Here is a 22,257-nt window from a genome sequence, read left to right as displayed (position 1 = left end):
ACTCTCTGAAGAGTAACCCACCCAGGCCCATTCCCCTATATTTATCCCTGACTAATGCACCTAACCTACACAACCCTGTACACTATGGGCAATTTAGCATGGTCAATTCACCTAACCTGCACATCTTTGGACTGTGGGAGGAAACCAGATCACACCCACACAGACACAGGGAGAATGTGCAAACTCCACATGTACAGTCGGCTGGAATCGAACCCATGTCCCTGGCACCGAGAGCCAGCAGTGCTCATCACTGAGCCACCGTGCCACATTTCCGATCTTGTCCACCCCAGTCCAACACCTCTTCGTTACGTTTTGGTGGAATATGGGCCAAACATAGGCAGGTGGAACTAGATTAGCCTGAGATTATGGTCCACAGGGACTGAAGGGTCTGTTTACTTGCTGTATGACTCTATATTAAAAAATATCAACTTTTGGTAAAAAAAAAATCAAACTTTTGACTCCTCAGGACCGATCACTTTGAATATTCTTGTATATGAAGGCATTTAATACGTAGAAAATAGAGTTACAGTGCAGTCATTTATCAAAGACTTGATAGACTGTCGGTTGGCTACATGTTAAGGGACATCACAAAATGAATAATGTTTTGTCTGATCACAACTTACTTAATTACAGTCCTTTTGTCAAGGAATGAAAGCAGGAGTTGCAGAAACACCAATTTCATGCATTCGTGCATGAGTTATGTCTCAAAGCTGCATTTTCCAGATGGTAACATATTCGCTGGGAAAACTAATGATGTGGAGATATTTAGAGAAAAACCAATAAAGGAGTCTTTAACCTTCAACAGCAAAAGCTTGTTCTACAAAATGTTCCAAGGGATAAATTAACAAATATCAATTACACTGCTTGCTGAGGTGTAATCAGCTGTAATAATCAAAATTAATTTTTAAAAATAATTAAACAGACCCTAGGGCAAATTCTCTACACTCTCTGGTATGACATCACAGCATACATTTATACCTGTGACTGAATTTGCAATGTTCTAACAATCCTCCATTCCACTAGATTACTTCGAACTGCACAGTTTCCCCAAAACATCAAGGGCTGGAAATTGTCACTTAATTCACAACTCTAAGCCCAGATTTCTTGCAAAGTTGCAACTAATTCATATGCTTGCTGCTGAATGACACAGGCACTCAGCTGAGATTTAGATTTGTGCAATAATATTTGCACTCCCAGGATTTCAAATCACATTGAATCACATAATCAAAAGAGTATCCAGTACAGAAGTACAGTCATGACATCCGACAAGGGTATTGAGCACATGACCGTACAGTGGATTGAGTTGGAAAAGGGTGATACTTGTCTGACTTTGAACAGATCATACACAGTACAGGGTTTCTTTACCAAGACCATAGCCTCTAGCATCTAGAAAGCCATTTGGCAGAATGCCTCATCGCCAGAACTTTCCAACAAGCACCAAGACGTGGCTTGGCTGGTGGTGGGAAGGGCTCTGCCTGTGAGACCCTTTATGCACGCCCGGACTCTCTGCCGCACCGCACGCTGCCCTCGAAGTGGCTGCGGGGGGGACGAGACTGTCACACACCTCCTTCTGGAATGTGCCTATGCAGAGGAAGTCTGGAGAGGAATGCAGTGGTGCTTGTCGAGGTTCGTCCCGAGCAGCGCCATGACGCGGGACTCCGTACTCTACGGCTTGTTCCCCGGGACTCACACCGAGACGAACATTAACTGCGCCTGGAGGATCATCAACTCGGTGAAGGACGCTCTCTGGGCGGTCCGAAACCTGTTGATCTTCCAGCTGAAGGAGTTGACCCCGACCGAGTGTTGCAGACTGGCACATTCCAAGGTCCAAGACTACGTGTTGAGGGACGCGCTGAAGCTTGGGGCAGCTGCCGCCAAGGCGCGGTGGGGAAAGACCACCGTGTAAGATCGGCCTGCCTAAAGAAGAACAGGGGGCCCATACAGATGTTTTTTTTGGGCTCTGCTGATGCCTCAGCCAAATATATGTACAAGATTGAAAAATGCACAGGATTGTAAATGACATTGATAAATTCGAATCTGTGTTTGGAAATGTGGACATATGTATGGCATGATCAAATGTACAGACCATCAAATCTTTTTATGAATAAAGTATATTTTTGAAATAAAAAAAAAATAGCCTCTAGCATCTAGAATGTCATCAGTAATGAGAAGCCCGCAATCCTGACTGGAACTATATTGCCATTATTTCATTGTCGTTGCATTAAAAACACGGACCTGTCTTCCCAAGAGAAGTGTGGGTCACCGACACCACACAAATCTGGGACTGTGGGTCACCGTCACCACAAACGCCTGGGACTGTGGGTCATCGTCACCACAAACACCTGGGACTGTGGGTCACCGTCACCACAAACACCTGGGACTGTGGGTCACAGACACCACACAAATCTGGGACTGTGGGTCACCGACACCACAAACGCCTGGGACTGTGGGTCACCATCACCACAAACACCTGGAACTGTGGGTCAGGAATGCCACAAACACCTGGACTGTGAGTCACCGTCACCACAAACCTGGGACTGTGGGTCACCAACACCACAAACACCTGGGACTGTGGGTCACTGTCACCACAAACACCTGGGACTGTGGGTCACCGACACCACAAACACCTGGGACTGTGGGCCACCGACACCACAAACACCTGGGACTGAGGGGTCACCGACACCACAAACGCCTGGGACTGTGGGTCACTGTCACCACAAACACCTGGGACTGTGGGTCACCGACACCACAAACACCTGGGACTGTGGGTCACCAACACCACAAACACCTGGGACTGTGGGTCACCGACACCACAAATGCCACAGCGGTTCAACAAAGCCAGCAGCTCTTCCAGGCATTAGGGACAACCAGTAAATGCTGTCTTTGCCACTGATGCCGATATCCGGTGAATGAATACAGGTAAATAAAGCTGTTTTAGATCCTGGGTACAATTGCCCTCCCCATCTCTAGCTCATTGAGACCAATTGTAGAACCAAGAGAGTGTGGTGCTGGAAAAGCACAGCAGACCAGGCAGCATCCAAGGAGCAGGAAAATCGACATTTCAGGCAAAAGCCCTTCATCAGGAACGATGAAGCCCTGATAAAGGACTTTTGCCTGAAACATCGATTCTCCTGCTCCTTGGATCCTGCCTGGTCTGCTGTGCTTTTCCAGCACCACACTCTTGACTCTAATCTAAAGCATCTGCAGTCCTCACTTTCGCCTAATTGTAGAACCATTCATTTGCAAAAGGCAGATCAAACTCATTCAAATCCATTCTCTGCGTTTCAGCTCCCCAGCTCCTTAAGAGATCCAGATGTTAACATGTCACCCATGAAACAAATACTGGAAAATTACCATCAAGATTACATATCTCACCACAATAGCAAATGTTATAAAGGCCCAAATATTCATTACAGTAGTATACAAAGCTTTCTTAAAATTTGTGATGTTCAAAATAAGTCTGTTGTGTGTTGGTTTTCTATATAAAGCTTCTTTTGCTTTCAAATGAATGCTTCACCTTCCTCAACACTAGTCCTTATATTTTGAATACTATTCGGCGGAAACACTCTGGACATTGTACATAATACCCTAAAACTTGACCACATGACTGTTTCTACATGATTAATTACTAAAGATTAGTGGGAAGTGAACCTTGGCTTTGTTGCAGCTTTCCAGTTGGAACTAGTTGGAGACCAGATCTTCAGCCTCTTAATGTAGCAACTAAAACAACGAATAATCAAGAGCCAAATGTTGGTGTGGCCCATTATATTCTGACAGTGCTGTTCAATGATAAAATCTCCGCAGTGTGGAAGCAGGCCATGTGTCCCATCGAGTCCACACTGACCCTCCGAAGAGCATCCCACTTTAATCGCTTTATATAGATCATAGAACAGTACAGCACAGAAAAGGCCCTTCGGCCCTTGATGTTGCGCTGACCTGTGTTGCACCCATCCCCCTACACTATCCCATCATCATCCATGTTCTTATCCAAGGACTGTTTAAATTTCCCTAATGTGACTTAGTGAACTACATTGGCAGGCCGGACATTCCACGCCCTTACCACTCTGAGTAAAGAACTTGCCTCTGACATCTGTCTTAAATCTATCACCCCTCAATTGGTAGCTATGCCCCCTCGTACAAGCTGACGTCATCATCCTAGGAAACAGTCTTCACTATCTAATCCTCTGATCATCTTGTATGTCTCTATCAAATCCCCTCTTAGCCTTCTTCTTTCCAATGAGAACAGACCCAAGTCTCTCAGCCATTCCTCATAAATCCTTTGTAAGTCAGCATTTCCCATGGTTCATCTTCCTCGGCACTACAGGAAATTTAGCATGGCCAAAGCTATCCTACACTGTGGGGGAAAACCGGAGCACCTGGAGGAAACCCATGCAGACACGGGGAGAATGTGTAAGCTCCACACACTCACCCAAGGCTGGAATCAAACCCAGGTCCCTGAGGCTGGGATCTGTCTAGATCTGTCTAGATTCCCTCGATCTGTCTGGAAAAATGGTACTTTGAATAGTTACCTTCATAGTCAGGCGGTCGGCCTCTTTCAACATCCGTTTGCTGACTGAACGCATGGCCATTGACAAGCTCTCTGGCAGCCACTCAGACTTACTGTGCTGGAGCTGTGACAGCACACCTTTACTCGACAAATTCTTCCTTTCTGAAGCTGGGTGAGCAAAGAATGGTGTAAAATTAAAATGTAGTATGGCTTATAAAAGGATTGCGCAATTGGCCACAAAACTTGAAATGAATGCCTGGGATTTTGGGAACCGATCAGAGCCAGACACATGCATGCTTTCTCTCCACAAGGAGACCCTACACTGCTTTGTGTGGTACAGGGCCCACTTCAGATCAGCAATGTGTCTTTCCAGCCTCACTCACTGGGGTAGGAAATCAAGGCTGGGAAGACCTTGCTACTCATCTTCCTGGTGCCACTCAATGGTGGTTAGCACTGCTGCCTCACAACACCAGGGACCTGGATTCAATTCCACTTTCAGGCGACTGTCTGTGTAGAGTTTGCACATTCTCCCTGTGTCTGGGTGGGCTTCCTCCGTGTGCTCCGGTTTCCTCCCACAATCCAAAGATGTGTGGGTGAGGTGGATCAACGATGCTAAATCTCGCAAAATGTCCGGGGATGTGCAGGCTACGTGGATTAGCTCTTTGAAGCATTGGTGTGGACTTGATGGGCCAAATAGCCTCCTTCCACACTATAAGGATTCTATGACAATTCCATTGAGCGAGGCTGATTATTACAATCAAATGGAGGGGTTGAGCGCAAGGCACATGCAGAGAGTAATGCTAACCCTGGATAAAGGATGTTCAATCTATTAGTCGCTCAATACCAAAATAATGCTGGTGACTGTCAAGTTACCATAGTCTTACCAAACCATGGGCTGCTCTCTCATTAGAGAGACAGCCGGTGGTGGTTTAACTTGAGGGTCACCATGCCTCAGGGGAGAGATTGAGAAGGAGAGTTCCTCACAGTAACCTCAGCTAATGCAGGGATTGAACCCACGGTGTTGGTATGACACTGCTTCGCAAACCAACCATCCAGACAACTGAGCTACACCAGTAGTGAACAAGCAGTCTCACGAAGAAAGACCACAAGGTGACCTTTGTGTCAAAAAAACATTCAATTCAGACAGGAGTTCCACTTTCCCTTCTGCATCATCCTTGGGATAAGATGAAGGGAGCTTTACTTTTCACCTAACCATGATCCACTTCACCGGTGAGTACTTCAAAATGAAAGGCACACCATTCAGCACAACCCAATATCCTTCATGTCAATTAAAATAAGAATAGTAATCTTAACAACTAGTAAGATTATCAGATTCCCCTTTCGGGCACACTAATAGATGGCATATGTTATATACCGATACTTACAATGAATTTCCCTGGTCAGCCATAGGCAAGTAAAGCATTTATGAAATCCTGGTTACACAAATATTGATCAATTGGATTTGGTGTAAACCTGACAAATTATTTCCAATTTAAGACGCTATTTCTGATTTTTATTTTATTCGTTTGTGGGATGTTGGCATCACTGGCTGGGCCAGCATTTATTGCCTGTCTCTAGCTGCCCTTGAGAAGGTGGTGGTGAACTGCCTTCTCGAACTGGTCCAGTCCATTTACTGTGGCTTGACCTACAATGCCTTAGGGAGGGAATTCCAGGACTTTGACCCAGCAACAGTGAAGGGTCAGCAATATATTTCCAAGTCAGGATGGTGAATGGCTTGGAGGGAAACTTGAAGGTGGTGGTGTTCCCATAAATCTGCTACTCTTGTCGTCCTAGATGGAAGTGGTTATGGGTTTTGGGTCTGAGGATCTTTGGTGAATTTCTGCAATGCATCTTGTAAATGGTACACGTTGCTGCTACTGAGTGTCAGTAGTAGAGGGAGTAGATGTTTGTGGATGTAGTGCTAATCAAATGAGCTGCTTTGTCTTGGATGGTGTCAAGTTTGTTGTGTGTTGTTGGGGCTGTACTCATCTGGGGCAAGTGGGGAACATTCCATCACAATCATGACTTGTGTCTTGTAGATGGTGGACAGGCTTTAGGGGGTCAGGAGGTGTGTTACTCGCCACATTATTCCTTGCCTCTGACCTGCTCTTGTAGTCACTGTGTTTATGTGGTGGGTCCAGTTGAGTTTCTGGTCAATGATAACTGCCAGGATGTTGACAGTGGGGGATTCAGTGATGGTAACACCATCAAATGTCAACAGGTATTGGTTAGATTGTCTCTTACTGGTGATGGTCATAACCTGACATTTGTGAGACATAATTGTTACTTGACACTGGTCAGCTCAAGCCTGGATATTATCCAGATCTTATTGCAGTTGGACATGGACTGCTTCAGTATCTGAGGAGTCACTGAGGAGTCTTCAGTATACAAACCTATATATTGATGCCAGGCCTTGGTTGCAGACTCCTCCCACAATGGCGAGACCTCAGAGAAGTCCACGACAGTCTCATTTGATTTCTGTTTCACTGAGAGGTCAATCTTGTAGATGTCCTCCAGAAACTGTCTTCTCTGCAACATGAGATGATTCCACACCCAGTTGACTGAATCCATTAATTCCTTTTGAGCTTCCAAAAAAGAGACATCAGAAATTCCAATCACAAAACACTTGTGTATTACACATTGCAACAGACATACTTTACTCCCCATTGCAAGGTCAACTAAATGCAAAACTATGATTTAGGGTATTGGGAATTGGTGTGAAAATCTATGAAGCATGGAGTATGAGAGACATTGGTCCCCTAGATATGAATTCCCAAAGTAACACACTTCTTGTACCAAGTCAGAAGTCACACGACACCAGGTTATAGTCCAACAGGTTCATTTGAAATCACAAGTTTTCACCTTTGTCAGATGAAGTGAAGAGCACACAGACACAGTTTATAGGCAGAGAGATCAAAAGATCATACAACTGGTGTGAGCGGACTGTCAAATAATAAGTCTCTGCAGGTGACTGAGGGTGTCAGACGGTGGGAGTAAAGTGTCAATAGCTGGATAACAAGCAAAGGGATAACCTATAATCCAATTAAATGATGCAAAGAGATAATTACAAAAAAAATTAAAAATAAAGTGGTGCTGGAGACAAACTAAATGTCTGGAATAACACAGTCAACATAAGAATTGCACGCCAAGGGTCTAACCAAAGTAATAAATAATCCAAAGCTGTACAAACTAATTAAGGTAGAGAGATCATAACAAGTTATCAAAGTGATGGTGTCAAACCAGGACAGGAAGAAAGATTTTACAGATGGAGAAGTGTGGTAGAGTCACATGTAGCGTGATATGAATCCAAGATCACAGCTGAGGCCATCTTCATGAGTATGGAACTTGGCTATTAGTTTCTGCTCAGTATCACTATTAGTATCTGTAAACTCTTCCTTACTGTCCTGTAAATACAGGGGGAGGGGAATGAGTCTGAGGGGGATGCTCTTCAGAGGTCAGTGTGGACTCAATGCTTCCATACTATAGGGATTCTATGATTCAAACTAATACTATTAATAACTGAACTTGTTTTCCCCTTGAACCCTGGAAGAGGTCATTATTACCTTCTTCAGCATGCATTGCTTCAAAGGATCCATCATAATCTTCACTGTTGGATGCTGACTGTAAAATCCAAGAGGCTTTTTTGTTGCTTGTCCCCACTCCAAATCCATCAGGGTAGCTATGAAATGGCACAGTTGTAACAATTTGAAAATATACCGGAGTCAATATCTGGTAGTTGCAACAGACACGAATTAGGTATTGGGGTCATTTTCAACATAGCATGCTGCACAAGTGACATCTGTTTGGTTCAAATCACATGTTGAATATTTGCAGCTCATCTGAACAAGAATGTGTGCAAAGTCAAAGGCAGAAATACTCCATTACTAAAGTCTGACCGTTCTCAGCCTGTTTCTGAGAGCTAGTTTTATAGAATAGTATAATCATCACAGAGGAAAAGGCCATTCAACCTACTGTGACTATGCTAGCCCTCCTAAGGAGCAATATGTGTCCTCCCCTTCGCTTCCTCTCTTCCCAATCACCTGCACATTCCTCCTCTCCAGATACTGAAAATATTGGACTGGTTTGTAATACCCTGATGCTAATTTTAACCAAAGACCCACCCGAAAAAAGCAAAACAATAGATCTGAATCAGATAGAATCCCTACAGTGTGGAAACAGGCCTTTTAGCCCAACAAGTCAATACTGACCCTCCAAAAAGCTCTGATCTCCAGCATCTGCAGTCCTCACTCCCTCCAAAAAGTAACCCATTCAGACCCCTACTCTATTATTCTATATTTACCCTTAACTAATGCACCTAACCTATTCATCCCTGAATACTATGGGTAATTTAACACAGCATCAAGCCACCTAACCAACACATCTTTGGATTGTAGGCGGAAACAAGAGCAGCTGGAGGAAACCCACACAGACATGGGGAGAATGTGCAAGCTCCACACAGACTGTCACCCAAGGCTAGGTGAGGTTCCTGGCGCTGTGAGGCAGAAGTGCTAACCACTAAGCCACCATGCAGCCCTTTGAAAAATGATGTTTAGGAAGTTAGAATTTTGAAAATCTGAAACAGGAGAGCCAACACGCCTCAAACCCAGTCACCTCTGCTTTCAACAGAGGCAGGATGAGTGATGACTGTGGTGCTGGAAAAGCACAGCAGGTCAGGCAGCATCAGAGGAGCAGGAGGCGTTTTGGGGATAAACCCTTCATCAGGAATCCACAATGTCGATTCTCCTGCTCCTCGGACGCTGCCTGACCGACTGTGCTTTTCCAGCACCACATTCTCGACTCTGATCTCCAGCATCTGCAGTACCCACTTTCTCCTAGCAAGATGAGTGATGACTGATTACAACCGCTTGCAAGAGATGGACCAGTCGCTAAAACATTGTACAGTCACCATAGTCCCACCGGATCATTGACATCTCTTTCATTAGAGAGAGAGAGCGTGAGAGACAGCTATAGATAGAGAAATAGATAGATAGAGAGGGGACAGATAGATAAATCGATAGATAGAAAGAGAAGGGATAGATAGAGAGAGAAGGGATAGATAGAGAGAGAGAGAGAGTGATAGCTATAGATAGATAGAGAACGACTGATAGCTATAGATAGATAGAGAACGAGTGATAGCTATAGATAGAAAGCAAGAGGATAGATAGATAGAGAGACAGCGAGACAGATAGATCGATAGAGATAGGGAGGAAGGGGGGAGAGAAGAGATAGAGAGAGAGAGAGAGATATAGAGAGAGAAAGATAGAGAGAGAAAAGACAGATGGTGGTTTAACCTTGAGGTCACCATGCCTCAGTCAAGGGAGGAAGTTGAGAAGGTGGAAACTTAACGGTAACATCAGCCAGTGCAGGAGTGAAACCCACGCTGTTGGCATCACTCTGCATTGGGAACCAGCTGATTGAGCTAACGGATCCCAAAACATGAGCCTATGGTGTGTCTTCACTATAGCAATGCATTTAACACATTATGGGTTTTCTTCTGTAACTCCCTTCACTCACAGAGCCAACAGAGTAATTGGGCCAAAGACCACCAGATCAGGAGGGATACCCCTACACCAATGGCGTTATCATGATGGTCTTTTACAACTCCTCCTGTCACCATTAATGGGCTGACCACAATTAATGGGAGAAAGTAAGGACTGCAGATGCTGGAGATCACAGTCAAAAAGTGTGGCGCTGTAAAAGCATGGCAGGTCAGGCAGCATCCGAGGACCAGGAGAGTCAATGTTTCGGGCATAAGCCCTTCATCAGGAATACCCAAAATGTCGATTTTCCAGTGCCACACTTTTTGGCTCTGACCACAATCAATGCCCCACTACCACCCTTACCATGACCCTAACCCAGAAATGTGGCCGACTTGGGATTAAGACCCCAACTGGGGAAAATCCAGTTTGAACATTCCGTGAAGCAATTCCATGAAGACGACAAAGATGTCATCCTGGACAAACTTTCAGCCTTAACTGAGACCACCGAAGGACAGAACAACCTGCCATTCAGGTCATCTTCCATGTGCTAACTTGTTGAATTTGCTAAATAAAATTGAAAAGCCACTACAGTTCAAAGTAACCTATTAAGAATAAGGGCATCAACAATAAGGCAATTATATATACAACTTTCTCCTGTATCTCAAAATGAAGTTACAAGTTGCATTTAAATCAAGCAGAGTTTTCCCCTTGAAGGGATACTTATAACTGTGGAGATATTTGATTGATTTTGTACCTTCCAGCTTTTATCTGACAAAGGCAATGAATGAGACAAATGGTAAAAGTTAAGCTGGAGTTATATGTTGCAAAAATGATGTCCCATTGTTCTTGTAGGAACCTAAGAGTGTTCAGCAAGATCAGTAGGTCAGAAGGAGACTGCCTTGGCCTTGACAGACAATATAGAATGGCTCTGTTCAAACTGGTGTAAAGGTTGCTCATAACGTGATCCTTCTGAGAATAGGCTTGCTCCATTACCTGGGAGAAAGAAGGAAAATTCAAGAGCGTAATCAGATACAGGGTCAACAGTAAATTGGGGAGAGAAATACAAAGGCAATAGCGTGTATAATAGCTCCCTGTAGGGAATATTTTATGGTTATGCTAATAGGGACATAAAAAATGGCAGCATTTGATCCACTGAGGCTGCCCTACCATTCTATAACATTGTGACTAATCCTTATCTCCCACCATATCCCCACTTTCTCCCAATACGCTTTTAGTGTCCTGAAATCTATTTCTTCCTTCAGTATATTCAGTAACTTGGCCTCCACCACCACATGCAGTAAAGGATAGCCACCTTCTGAGTGAAAAAAATTCTCCTCCTCTTAGTCCAGAATTATCTGCCCCATATCCAGGGACCGTGATCCCTTGTTTTAGATCACCCAGCCCTCCTTTTAGTCCACGCAGCCCAATAGAATTTTATATGTTTCAATGAGAGGCCCCTTCAGTCTTTGAAACTCCAGAGAATATAGGCCCAGTGGACCCAATCTCTCTTCATAGGAATGATCTGCCATCCCAGGAATCAGACTCATGAGCATTTGTTCAATTCTCTGTATGGCAAGTATATCTCTTCTTAAAGAAGGAGACCAAACCTGCATTCAATACTCCAGCTACAATCTCACCAGGGCTTTGCACCAGCTGCAGTGAGGTATTCCTGCGCCTGCCCTCAATCTCTCTTGCCAATATGCCAGTTGCCTTCCTAACTACTTACTTCCAATGAATGATAAATAAAGACACCCAGATCCATTTGGACACAACATTTTTCAGTCGACCGCCATTTATGTGATACTCTACCATTCTGTACTTCCTGCCAAAATGGCTAACTTCATATTTATCATATTATGATGACCCATGCATTCAAATCATGTTGAAGCCTTTTTACTTCCTCGTCACCACTCATAACACCTCCCAGTTTTGAGTTGTCAGCAAACCTTCACATATTAAATTCCCTCATCTAAATCATTGGTTTGTATTCTGAATTGCTGGGACCAAGCGACTGATCCCTGTGTACTTGACTAGGTATCCCTTTCCATTCTGAAAAAAAACCATATATCCTATTCTCTGTTTCCTGTCAGCTAACCAATTCTTAATCCAAAGCAATAAATTACCACCGTACCAATGCTTCGGTGTTGCACATTAAACTCTTGTGTATAACTCAATCGAAACATATTTGTTACGAAAATTATATGTTATGGTGTCTTGATACCAGAGAGCAGCTTTCCTTTAGAATGCTCATTTGACTGGATTTCTCAATATACAGATTTTGTAAATATGGATTAATTACCCTTGATTAAACCACCAAGGACAAATACACAACAAAGCATCTCTTGTTTAAATTAATACACCTTGTTAACTTTACTGTCTTTCACCATACAGTAGAAGCACACATTACAAACAATGATCTGATTTACACCGCACTGATGACATTGCCATGGGAAAATGCAGGTTCTCAGCAAGTGGGAAAACATCATTTGAATCATCCCTGTTTTTAATCCTGGGAGAGTTCAACCCAGAGGAACTAATACTTTGGATTTGATGCTGAAGATGATCTTTGGAAATTGGAAATACTTAAACTGGAAAAACAAACTTTTAAAGAAAATTTCATTGGGGTGTTGTCAATTATAATAGGACAAGACTAAATAGAACCCTTATAACAAAATTATAAATTCTACAGACTAATACTCAACGAGAGAGAATTTAAGTACTTTAAGCACTTCAGAGTTAACTGTCTTAGGGTTGCTCAGTGGGTAGCACTGCTGCCTCACAGCGCCAGGGACCTGGGTTCAATTCCACCCTTGGGCGACCGTCTGTATGGGTTTCCTCCAGGTGCTCCGGTATCCTCCCACAGTCCAAAGGTGTGCAAGTCAAGTGGATTGGCCATGGATATGGTAGTGGGGTGGGATTTCTTCAGTGGGTCAGTATGGACTTGAGTGTCTGAATGGCCTGTTCCCACACTGTAGCGGCTCTACAATCTATATTTTAATTGGTGATTTTGCAGGAGACAGTGGAAGCGAAGGGAAACAGTAAATTCAAAGAGGAACTGGGTGGTAATTTAAAAGGGAAACCAGTCGAGAATTTGCCAAACAATTTGTAGTGGAACGAACACTGGTCTCTGGTTCCTCCATTTTTGATGTTGCAAAGATTCATAGAATCCCAACAGTGTAGAAACAGGCCATTAGGCCCAACGAGGCAAAAGTGAGGCCTGCAGATGCTGGAAACCAGAGTTTAGATCAGAGTGGTGCTGGAAAAGCGCAGCAGGTCAGGCAGCATCCAAGGAGCAGGAAAATCAACGCTTTTGGGCAAAAGCCCTTCATCATGAATAGAGGCAGGTAGCCTCCAAGGTGGAGAGATAAATGGGGGGGGAAGCTGGGGAGAAGATAGCAAAGAGTACAATAGGTGAATAGTTTCCTCATTTCCCTTCCCCCCACCTTAACCCAGTTCCAATCTTCCAGCTCAGTACTGTCCTCATGACCTGTCCTACCTGCCAATCTCCCTTCCCACCTATCCACTCCACCCTCCCCTCTGACTTATCACCTCCATCCCCACTCCCATTCATCTATTGCACACACTAGGCCCAACAAATCCACACCGACCCTCTTAAGAGTATCCCATCCAGACCTATTCCCCTACCTTATTACTCTACATTTCCCCAACTAATGCACCTAACCTACATATCCCTCAACACTATGGGTAATTTAGCATGACCAATTCACCTAACCTGCACATCTTTGGACTGTGGGAGGAAACCGGAGCACCCGGAGAAGACCCATGCAGACACGGGGAGAATGTGCAAACTCCACACAGACAGTTGCCAGAGGCTGGGTTCAAACCCAGGTCCCTGGCGCTGAGAGGCAACAGTGCTAACCACTGAGCCACTCCATGTTGGCTTCGTATGTTGACCACTTGTGAATTATTATCAGTTGAATCTACTCATGAAATGCAAATCAGGCCCAAAGAAGTTGATCCAATCATAAAGCTGTAGAGCAAGTAGAGAGCTAAATTTAAAAAAAAACACGTTAGCTCAGTTGACTGCACTCTGAGTCAGAGGATTTTTGAAATTAGCCCCAGTCCATTACAAAATCAAAGGATTGCCTCATTGTGGGAATTCTCATTGTATTGATGAAACATTATGCTGAGTGCTAACCTGCCTATTTAACTAGATATTTAAAAAAGCCTAAAGTTGTCCTGATTGTCTTGTTCAATGTTCCTTCTTCAATTATCACTGACAAAAAAAAAATCAATTATATATTTTCTATTTCTTACAGTAGTGCATTTATCTACATAAAAGTAATTGCACTTCAAGCCACTGACTGTGATGTCCTGTGGATTGAATAGGGTGCCATATAAGTACAAATTCTCTGTCCTTTAAACACAGACTCCCATTTAAAGCTGTAGCAAGTGGCAGCAATAAGCCACTGACTGAATTACTGGGAAGTTAAGTTACTAAAAGCAGAGGGAAGCTTTGATAAGTGGGAGTTTTAGAGGCTTGTAAGTGACCTGGTTCCTGATTAGTTAATGTTTATTTAATAGGAATTGAGAGGGAAATCAAGGGAGTAGGTTTAAATAAATACTGTAACAGCACCATGCATTTATATAGAACAGGGTAGCAATTCATTCTGTCATGCTGAATCAAGTAGAAACTGATGCCAAATGGCTATAGTCTGTGATTCAGAAAAGAACTCAGAGTTTCAAGCTCTTAAAGTGCTTAGGAGTTTCCACAGAAGTTATCAAATCAGAATTTAGATGCTACTGAGTTTTTTCTTTCATGATGTGGAGATGCCGGGGTTGGACTGGAGTGGACAAAGTCAGAAGTCACACGACACCAGGTTATAGTCCAACAGGTTTATTTGAAATCACAAGCTTTTTGAATGGTGCTCCATTGTCAAGTGAAGTGACTTCCCCTGATGACGGAACAGCGCTCCGAAAGCTTGTGATTTCAAATAATCCTGTTGGACGATAACCAGATATCATGTGACTTCCGACTGCGTTTTCTTCTGCTGTACTGATCAGTGTGATTCATACTTAAACTACACAGGGAAAAAGAACTTGAAAATATTGCAGTTACAGGGCATAAATCAGGTTTCTGGTGCATACTTTTCTAGTGCTATTTCCTCAATTTGTTTGGTTGCATTAGTTTTACATTTACAAGTGCTTCCTGGTTCATTTTGGTCAAGAAGATAGACTGAAGTATAAAACAGAATAGAGTAAGACAAATTTTTTTGAAAGCTAGTTATAGAATTATTCTGATAGAGATACAGAGGTAAACCATTTTAATTTGGGGGGGAAATCTTATTTCAGTGTAGGTATGCTTGTTTAAAATGCAATAATGGTTATTAAAAATATTTCTTCCACTTCTGGTCATCAGTTAAGACTGCTTACTTTCCACTCTGGAGAGCTATTGATTTAAATTATGCAATTCACTCTGAAAAAAAGGCATAGTGAGGACTGCAGATCAGAATTGAAAAGTGTGGTACTGGAAAAGCACAACAGGGAGTCAGGCAGCATCCAAGGAACAGGAGAGGCGACATTTCAGACATAAGATCTTATGCCTGAAATGTCTACTCTCCTGCTCCTCGGATGCTGGCTGGCCTGCTGTGCTTTTCCAGCACCACACTTTCCAATTCACTCTGCAAAGGCAAAGCTCCTTGATTTGGAGAAGGGGATAAAGTTACTCACAGTACAAATCTGCTCAGTTAAGAAACGAAGAATCTTCTCAGGGTTCACATCAAACATTCGAGCATACAGCTTGTCAACAAATGTTTGGCTGAAGTAAGTGATATTTTCAAACATCATAGCCAAGTTCCCCTCAGTGGCCTTGCATGTAGCTTTCTGACCTAATTAACAAGGGAGGGAAACAAAAGGAGCAGTGATGGAGAGAGGAAGGGGGTTTTGCAGACTTTGAAAGCTTACAATCTAGACCATTGGAGGCACCGTCATTACAAATTGCTGCAGTCTATGAAATCTGAATCGATGAAGAGCCGAATTACACGTTTCTCGGGGGGTTTTAAGATCTGAAGAATATTGCAGGCATAGGGAGGGGTGAGGGTTTGGTGGGGGGTGGGGGAAGAGAGAGAGAGAGGAGAGGAGGAGGAGGGGGGATTGGGAAACAATAATGAGATGAGAAATTGCTCAGACCAGGAAATAATGTAGTTCAGTGAGCACTGAGGCACCCACAAAATAGAACTTGGTACAAAATAGGATACAGACAGCAAAGTGTTGGACACCAAAGGTTTGCTTTTGTTGGGCAACTTGTCCCAAGCATGAGAATGATGTGTGACTGACCTTCTCTGACCAAAGCCTTCATTACTGTTTGCTCCTCACTGATAATGTGAAATATGCCCATGACGAAAAGTAGGATCTCAGTTTGGAAACTCTTCTTCTGTTCACCAGTAGCTCTCTCTGGTGACACCTGCAGGAAAAGAAAACGTACACTGATAAATATAGAAGTTACATCCAATGCATAATTACACTGATACAAGTTTATGCATTTGTTTTTCACAATGCTACTGTAATGCACTGTTAGTGCTAATGACAGGCAATTGTTTAACATTCTCTTAACACATTCTTTTATTACATTAATGGACGCATTAACTAATTTACAAGTATTTACTCTGCTATTTCCAGGCTGTTATAAACTCAGTGAGCTACATTTGTTTTCAGAGCAGCACTCGGGTCGGCCTACTTGCATGAATGGAAAGGGTTATGTTGTTCCCATTCTGCCACAGATAACACCTTAGCCCTGGGAGATGTGTGGAGATCTGGACAATACTCCTGGCCACTGTCTAGGAGAGAACTCTTAACAGCGCCTAATCAAACTGAGTATAAACCGGTCTTGTGTCCGAGGGAGTATTCATAAAACGATCATCACTAAAACACCATGCAAGGTCGGCACGGTGGCTCAGGTATAGCACTGCTGCCTCACAGCGCCAGGGACCGGAGTTTGATTTCAGCCTCGGGTGACTATCTGTTTGAAGTTTGCACTTTCTCCCATTGTCTGCATGGACATTCTCCCACAATCCAAAGATGTGTAGAGTAGCTGAATTGGCTATGCTAAATTGCCCACAATGTTCAGGTATGTGTAGGGTAAATCATTAACCAGGGGTAAATATAGGATAACAGGGTAAGGGAATGGGTCTAGATGGTTGACTCTTTGGAGGGTCTTGTTGGGCTGAAGTGCCTGTTTCCACACTGTAGGGATTCTATCCATTCTATGGGTATGGAAATAGGGCACAAATAAGTTACTGGTTGTAAAAGAGAAACATTCAATTCATTGAACAATGGGTAAGCTTAAGAAAGACAAGTCCTACTCCTACCGTGAATTTTCCAGATGAGGAACAGTGGGTCCATAATTGGTGCTTAGCCTGAGCAATTCCTCATTTCCAAATCCCTCCTTTGTGTTGGCCCTCAACTAATGACACTTGATAATCTATTCCCACCTGACTGTATTACAAAGATGTGAGATGCAAATTTTAATTTATAATAGCACTGACTAGACTCATTTATATCATGAAATTTTGAAAAGGTCACTTTTTGGGGAAAAGAAAATGACACTGACTTTTATGTGTGCCAATGTTGCATTTCCAAGAGATGGACTTTTGGCTGGAGTCATTTATTCAGTCTCCAATACTTCCAGGTAGAGGTCACATGATCCAGTCTGTGGGTGGAAATGCTCCTGAATATTGAACCGGAGAGTCAACAACTTGCAGGATGAGAACCGCCCTTTGCCCCCTCTCTCTCTTTCTCCAAAACTTCTCTCAAAGTGAGAGAGCTGAAAGACCACTACTTTGCCCGATATCATTGGTGGTGGTGAAGAATTCAAAATTTTGAAGTCTCCAGAATAGAGACTTCAGTCAGCCATAACTGATTCAGGAAAACACTCCAGTTTCAATAGCTTTTAGGTGCAAAACAACATAGGCCACAACAGATCAATACTGATGGAAAAGCACCAATAATTCATTTTCTTCTGAGCTTAATTATCAATTGGCCAAAGTTTTAAGACATCTCTCTGCACAATTTTACACTTACCCAGAATTTAGCGTGCGTGTGTTAGTTATCAAGAAGGACATTTACATATATTTGTACAGTCTAAACCTTTTGTTAATAATCTTTGCATCCTTACCTGAATAAGTTTTGATTGTAACAAATTGGTTTTACTTTGTTAACTAAAAGAAACTTGGCTTACTTATTTCTAATATTAAACTAAATATACTTCAAGCCCAATAGCATTTCTGTGCAGGTCATTGATGCTTATAATGACTCTTGTTTCAACTTATAAGTAGCTTCTCATTTCTTGGTTTCTTGAAATAAAATTTTAGAAGAAATGTAAATGGATATCATCAGACTTCGTTGAACATCTTAGTTAATATAGTGAGCAGTCATTTCCTGCCAAATGTGTTGAGGTCCAAACTGAAATACAACAGCATATGAAACAGGAATGTAACAGCTTGAGTTGTCTTTTCAATGTAACATTTGAATGAAACTGACCTCGACTAGAATCTCAATAGGATGTAACTGCTTGTTGGCGGGTATGTTCATAAAGCTGTACAAAAGGAGGATGCGTATAAAATCGGAAACTTGCTTTCTCGCTGGGTGCATTGACAATTGAGGCTGGGGACCAGGTGTTGAAGTTAGACTTTCTTGCGGCATGATTCCACCATCAGGCTAGAAAACATGGAAAAAGAGAACAAAGACTTCCATTGAAACAGTGCTTTTCACAACCACCGGATGTCTCAAAGTGTCTCATTGACAATGAAGGATTCCTGAAGGGTAGCTCCTGTCATAATATAGAATACAAAGGTAGCAGTCAATTCGCACATAAGATGATGATGACCAGATGCTCCATTTTTGAGATGTCAATTGGGACCAGAATCCATGGATAACTTCTGAACCTCTTTGAAATCATGGAATGGGTTCTTTTACATCAACTTGAAAGGTCGAGGTAAAAGACCTTTTATATCTGTGGGGAGCAGGGAAAGGTTTGCGGGAACTTGCATTAGAATCACCTCTGAAGAATGGTATTCTGGACTCCTTCAGTACAGCATGGGAGAGTTAACATTGAATTTTACATTCAATTTCTCAAGTAGGTCTTGAACCGAGAACCTTGTGACTCAGAGACGAGAGTGCTGGTATGATGGATACACAGGTACAGGACAAACACAGCAAAAGGGGAATTCTCGAGAACAAAGCTCACTTTGTTGTAGCACCCTCTCTCCTCATGAATATTTACCGACATTTTAAATCTGACTTAAAACTGGGTATGTCTCAGCAAATACTATAACAACATATGCACTGAATGGTAAGGCCCTGGGAAGTGTTGCTGAACAAAGAGACCTTGCAGGGCAGGTTCATAGCTCCTTGAAAGTGGAGTCGCAGGTAGATAGGATAGTGAAGGCGGCATTTGGTATGCTTTCCTTTATTATTCAGTGCACTGAGTATAGGAATTGGGAGGTCACGTTGCGGCTGTACAGGACATTGATTAGGCCACTTTTGGAATACTGCATTCAATTTTGGGTCTTTCTGCTTTGGGAAGGATGATGTGAAAGTTGAAAGAGTGAAGAAACGATTTACAAGGATATTGCCAGGTTTGCAAGGTTTGAGCTATTGGGGGTGGCTGAATAGACAAGGGCTATTCACCCTGGAGCATCGGAGGCTTAGAGGTGATCTTATAGAGGTTTATAAAATCATGAAGGGCATGGATAGGGTAAACAGATGAGGTCTTTTCCCAGTGATAGGGGAGTCCAGAACTAGGGGATATAGGTTTAAGGTGAGAGGAGAAGGATATAAAAGGGATTTAAGGGGGCAACATTTTCATGGAGAGGTGGTGCTTGTATGGAACGAGCTGCCAGAGGAAGTGATGGAGGCTGGTACAATTACAGCATTTAAAAGGTATCTGGATGGCTATATAAATAGGAAGGGTTTTAGAGGGATATGGACCAAATGCTGACAATAAATAGGACTAGATTTTGTTTAGGATGTCTGGTCAGCATGGACGAGTTGGACTGAAGGATCTGTTTCTGTACTGAACATCTCTATGACTCTACAACTCAATAACTGGTAACAGGCTCATTTTGAAATAAGTTGAGACAATGGAAGTTCGAGTTTTATTTTTCTGAAATTGCTGTCAAGAGCAGAACAAAATCTATCTTTTCTGGGTCAAAAGCAAAACGATATGTTTATAACCAGCCAACTTTCGGCTTAAGGGAAAACCACAGCAAACCCAAAAATATAATCGAGAACAAGATGTAACTAAATAATTGAGGGTAATGGAACATGGGTGTGAGAGATTCCTGCCCAGTAGACAACATAATCAATTTACTTTCTACTGAAAATCAATGAAATGAAGGATTCAGATGGGTATTTTACTGACAGGCAAATCAATACATTCTATCTCAACTACACAGCTAAATGTAAAGTTGGCCCCAAAGTGTGACAGGGGTCGTTCTATTCATTCAAAACAAGGGGATTTAGTTCTTTCTAAAGTCCACCTTGGAGCCCTTGATTTTAATAAGACTTTGGGAACTCAAGTGGGGCTTATCCTAAGTCATAACCCTAAAGTCCAAGGCTCTAAATGAGAATGTTGTCACTAATCATTCACAGTACACGATCCATGATGATTCACAATCACTGGTCAGTGAAATGATCTGAATGAGCGTAAAACACTTAGAGTCATAGAGATGTACAGCACAGAAATGGACCCTTCAGTCCAACCCGTTCATGCCGACCAGATATCCCAACCCAATCTAGTCCCACCTGCCAGCACCCAGCCCATATCCCTCCAAACCCTTCCTATTCATATACCCATCCAAATGCCTCTTAAATCTTGCAAATGTACCAGTCTCCACCACATCATCTGGCAGCTCATTCCATACATGTACCACCCTCTGCATGAAAAAGTTGCCCCTTAGATCTTTTTTATATCTTTATATCTTTTTATATCTTTTTTATACCTTTCCCCTCTCATCCTAAACCTATGCCCTCTAGTTCTAGACTCCCCGACCCCAGGGAAAAGACTTTGTCTATTTATCCTATCCATGTGCCTCATAATTTTGTAAACCTCTATAAGGTCACCCCTCAGTCTTCGACACTCCAGGGAAAACAGCCCCAGCCTTGTTCAGCCTCTCCCTGTAGCTCAGATCCTCCAACACTGGCAACATCCTCACAAATCTTTTCTGAACCCTTTCAAGTTTCACAACATCTTTCTGATAGGAAAGAGACCAGAATTGCACACAATATTCCAACAGTGGCCTAACCAATGTCCTGTACAGCCGCAACATGACCTCCCAACCCCTGTACTCAGTACTCTGACCAATAAAGGAAAGCATACCAAACGCCTTCTTCACTATCCTATCTACCCACGACTCCACTTTCAAGGAGCTATGAACCTGCACTCCAAGGTCCCTTTGTTCAGCAACACTCCCTAGGACCTTACCATTAAGTGTATAAGTCATGCTAAGATTTGCTTTCCCAAAATGCAGCACCTCACATTTATCTGAATTAAACTCCATCTGCCACTTCTCAGCCCATAGGCCCATCTGGTCCAGATCCTGTTGTAATTGGAGGCAACCCTCTTCACTGTCCACTACACCTCCAATTTTGGTGTTATCTGCAAAGTTACTGACTGTACCTCTTATGCTCACATCCAAATCATTTATGTAAATGACAAAAAAAAGTTACATTTACTTAAAGAAATGTTTTAAAAGTTAATATATAAAGCTTTAAAAGGTTGAAGATGTCTTCATTTAAAATTTGGTCTCTGGAGTTCCCTTCGTTGATTGGTTCAGAGGCACAGCAATTATCCAGGGAACTTACCTGGGTTGTCTATATTGAAGCTAGTTATTAATCTAATTTTTGTTAAGATTTAACAAGAAATAACATTCATGTCTGCTTCAATACTTTAATGAATAACTCTAAAGTCACAACAGGAACCACCTATTGGGTTAAAGTCCAGACAAACATATGTCTATTTGCCTTCCCAGTGATAACAATTGAGCAGGATCAATTGATATTGAATTACATCATTTAATGAGACCCAATGGATGGGGGGACAGCCTGCAGTATGGTGCATTTAGGATTTGTTAATGAATATGTAAGGACAAGGCTCACTGAAGGCAGGAACTAAGGAGATGGGAGAGGTAAGGACTAGGCAAACAGCTGTTCGAGACCAACCTGAACCATCAGGAAAGTACACCTGAGTTCAGAGGCCATGAGGAAAGGAAACTTCCCTGTGTGTCAGGGAGACAAAGTAATCTTCATTGA

The 22,257-nt window shown here is 42.7% G+C and overlaps 1 protein-coding gene across 1 annotated transcript in view; it reads right to left on the bottom strand.

Annotated features, from left to right (window-relative positions):
- Positions 1-22,257, bottom strand: part of wdfy4 (WDFY family member 4) — a 312,072-nt gene that overhangs the window by 169,192 nt on the left and 120,623 nt on the right. The window contains exons 34-40 of the mRNA XM_072583190.1: positions 18,487-18,663; positions 16,285-16,411; positions 15,679-15,836; positions 10,742-10,980; positions 8,071-8,186; positions 6,901-7,092; positions 4,530-4,675 (exon numbers count right to left, since the gene is read on the bottom strand). Coding sequence (XP_072439291.1) covers positions 4,530-4,675; positions 6,901-7,092; positions 8,071-8,186; positions 10,742-10,980; positions 15,679-15,836; positions 16,285-16,411; positions 18,487-18,663 — 1,155 coding nt within the window. The remainder of the gene's footprint in view (positions 1-4,529; positions 4,676-6,900; positions 7,093-8,070; positions 8,187-10,741; positions 10,981-15,678; positions 15,837-16,284; positions 16,412-18,486; positions 18,664-22,257) is intronic.

The sequence above is a fragment of the Chiloscyllium punctatum genome, chromosome 13 (genome assembly GCF_047496795.1).
Source record: "Chiloscyllium punctatum isolate Juve2018m chromosome 13, sChiPun1.3, whole genome shotgun sequence".
Classification (NCBI taxonomy): domain Eukaryota; kingdom Metazoa; phylum Chordata; class Chondrichthyes; order Orectolobiformes; family Hemiscylliidae; genus Chiloscyllium; species Chiloscyllium punctatum.
This window is presented reverse-complemented; position numbering and strand designations above follow the sequence as displayed.